Consider the following 3,000-nt stretch of genomic DNA (forward strand, 5'->3'; position numbering starts at 1 on the left):
TTTAAATTCAGAGATCCTGTGAAATTCTGTGACTTAGAAGTTTGAGCATTGGATTGTGTGGGATGTAAAGATCCTAACTCAAATTGACTACTCAGAGGAGTCTCTAGGTGCAAACAAAAAGTTTATTTCGATTCTCAGGAGAAGTCGGATGGTCCTTCCACCAGAAAATCTGGAGGAGGGAGGCCCAGAGTACAGAAGCAAAAGCAGGGTTATATAGCCAAAAAACACCAAAAAAAACCAAACAAACAAAAAAAACCCTAATCCACCCACCTCCTGTTAACCCTTAAAATTATTAGATATCCCCATTCTTATTCCCTTATTTGTCTCTGAATTGTTGAGCAATCAGGATGCAGGTGGGTCTGTATGTGGAACTAGGGATCCTGATTAATCAATAAGGGTTGGGTTAAAAGCACTTCAAATATTTCTGCTGGGTAGCAACTAAGCAAGGGGATCTAGTTAAGCAAATAAGCAAGAGGTGGGTTAAAAGTATTTTAAATATTTCTGCTCTTCTCCCCAAAGGCAGATAATTTAACAGAAACTTGGGCCTAGAGTTTGAACTACTTTAGTTTCCTATCTTGAGAAGTCCTCAGTTCCTTGTCTCACTCAGGATGATGTGCTTATTGCCCACAGAAAAGCAAAGGCATCTCTTTAAGGACTAATATTTTTCTCATGGTTCCCATTTTTAGATGTTCCCAGCATTAATACCAATAAGGCCAAGCTCTGTCTCATCATGAATGCATGGACCTGTAACAACTCAGATGGCTCTCCCACCTCCTTTTACCTGATGGGCATCCCCTCCCTTCCAAAGTCCCTCTTTCTCCCTGTTTTCTTCATCTTCCTCTTCCTTTATCTCCTTGTCCTCACTGGCAACTCCCTGATCCTGGTGGCTGTGGTGCTTGACTCTAACCTTCACAAGCCCATGTACTTCTTCCTGACCAACCTGTCGGCACTGGACATCCTTTTTACCACAACCACCATCCCCAGGATGCTCTCCCTCTTCTTGCTAGGTGAGCGAATCCTCTCCTTCCCAGCCTGCTTCCTGCAGATGTATTTTTTCCACGGCTTCTCCTGCTCTGAGGCCTTTATCCTGGTGGTCATGGCCTATGACCGCTATGAAGCTATCTGCCACCCGCTGCACTATGCAGTCCGCATGACCCCACAGGTCAACGCCAAGCTGGCAGCGGGTGCCTGGCTGGCTGCCCTCCTGCTGCCGATCCCAGCGGTGGTCCAGTCATCCCAGATGACCTTTGGCACTCTGGCCCAGGTCTTCCACTGCTTCTGTGACCACCTGGCAGTGGTGCAGGCCTCCTGCTCGGACCCCACCTTCCAGACATTCCTGGGGTTCTGCTGTGCTATGACTGTCTCTTTCATGCCCCTGATACTGGTTGTCCTCTCCTATGCTCGAATTCTCATCTCTATCTTAAAGATCAGCTCAAAGGATGGCCGGTCAAAGGCCTTCTCCACCTGCACATCCCATCTCCTTGTTGTTGGCACCTACTATACATCCATTGCTGTGGCCTATGTGGCCTACAGGGCTGACCTTCCCGTGGACTTCCACATCATGGGGAATGTGGTATATGCCATCCTCACACCTGTGGTGAACCCCCTCATCTACACCCTGAGGAACAAGGATGTCAAAGCAGCCATCACCAAATTCACGAGTCATTGAAATAGAAGTTACCATTGAAGTCTTTGATGAGGAAGATGAAAATAAAAATAAAATTGAATTTTAAAAAGAGAGGAGAAATGGAACCTTCTTGCAATAGGATTTGAATAAGATATTATAATAAAGGGCTTTGCAAATAGATATATATACATACATGATATATGTACATGTATATACCTATACATACATGTATATATTCTATCAGGTTATTGTAATGTTCTCTTCTCTAAATTATAATGTTCTCTGGGAGCAGGTTTCTTGGGGAGCTCCTGGAGGCAGCCTTCCTTTCAATTCACTGTAATCACTCCAAATGCAGCCAGAAGCTAAAAGTCCAGATCCTTTATTGTCTTCTTCAAAATAGCCTGATAAGCTTTCTTAGAGACCTATCTCTCTCCTTGATTCTGAGAGCTCTTACCACTAGTCCTTTGCCTCTTCCAACTTTAGCCTCTCTTTTTCCAAATGTCTCCAGCCAGCACAAAAGTACAAGTTGGAATGAATCTGTCTTGCCTCCGAGAGTTGGCTGCTCCTCTAGGGCTTGTCCTTCTGACTTGTGAATCTCCCGATTGAATCCTGGTTCTGCATCTCTCTGGAGCTTCCAGTGCACTTGTCCTTTTATATGCTCTTTTAGAGCTCAAAGGTGTGAACTCAAAGGTGTGAAAGGTGTGAACTCTTGTAGAACTCTAACAAATACTAAGCACATTAGTGAACCAGAGAACAGCTAAGCTGATTTAGCACCTTGTAAGCATCCTAACAGGTCATATATGATGTTGTATATGTGGGTAATGTGTGTGTGTGCATGGTGCTTTTCACAGATTCTTAGAACCAAAATTGTAATAGCTGAAAGAGCACTTATAACATAGAATATTAGAAATGGAAGATAGATGTCAAAATTAGAAAGGACTTTAGAACATTTTGTTAAAGCTAGAAGGGAATTTAAAATTATTCAGATTTTAATAGTTCTTTAAAATTTACAAAGTACTGTTTTTCAGAATGATTCTGTGACATAGACAATATAAGTATTATTGTTTCTATTTTATCAGTGAGGAAAGTGAAGTTCTGATTGTTTTAATGACTTGTCCAGTGTCACAAACTAATAAATATCTGAAACAGGATTCAAACTCATGTCTACTGATTTCAAGGTTAGTACTCAGCTCAAAAAAAGTTCTTAAGAAGGTAGAAAGTATAGTTAGAAGAAACCTAAAATATTAAGTGGTAAAACTGGAATAGACTTTAGAATTCATCTAATCAAAAACTGAGTCTCAGAAGTTGTAAAATGATTTCTGAAGGGGGTTCCACAGCAATCACAAAGCTGAAATTTAAATAGAGGACTTTTG

The 3,000-nt window shown here is 41.8% G+C and overlaps 1 protein-coding gene across 1 annotated transcript; it reads left to right on the plus strand.

The window, feature by feature from the left end:
- The first annotated feature begins 730 nt into the window (after nucleotides 1-730).
- On the plus strand, nucleotides 731-1,669 carry LOC127557367 (olfactory receptor 2AT4). The gene has a single exon (XM_051990711.1). The coding sequence runs from the start codon at nucleotides 731-733 to the stop codon at nucleotides 1,667-1,669; it is 939 nt and encodes a 312-aa protein (XP_051846671.1).
- The last annotated feature ends 1,331 nt before the right edge of the window (nucleotides 1,670-3,000 follow it).

The sequence above is a fragment of the Antechinus flavipes genome, chromosome 3 (assembly GCF_016432865.1).
Source record: "Antechinus flavipes isolate AdamAnt ecotype Samford, QLD, Australia chromosome 3, AdamAnt_v2, whole genome shotgun sequence".
Classification (NCBI taxonomy): Eukaryota; Metazoa; Chordata; class Mammalia; order Dasyuromorphia; family Dasyuridae; genus Antechinus; species Antechinus flavipes.

Excerpts from the sequence above, each read along its gene's own strand:
- LOC127557367 (XM_051990711.1), top strand. The coding sequence starts at position 731 with ATGAATGCATGGACCTGTAACAACTCAGATGGCTCTCCCACCTCCTTT.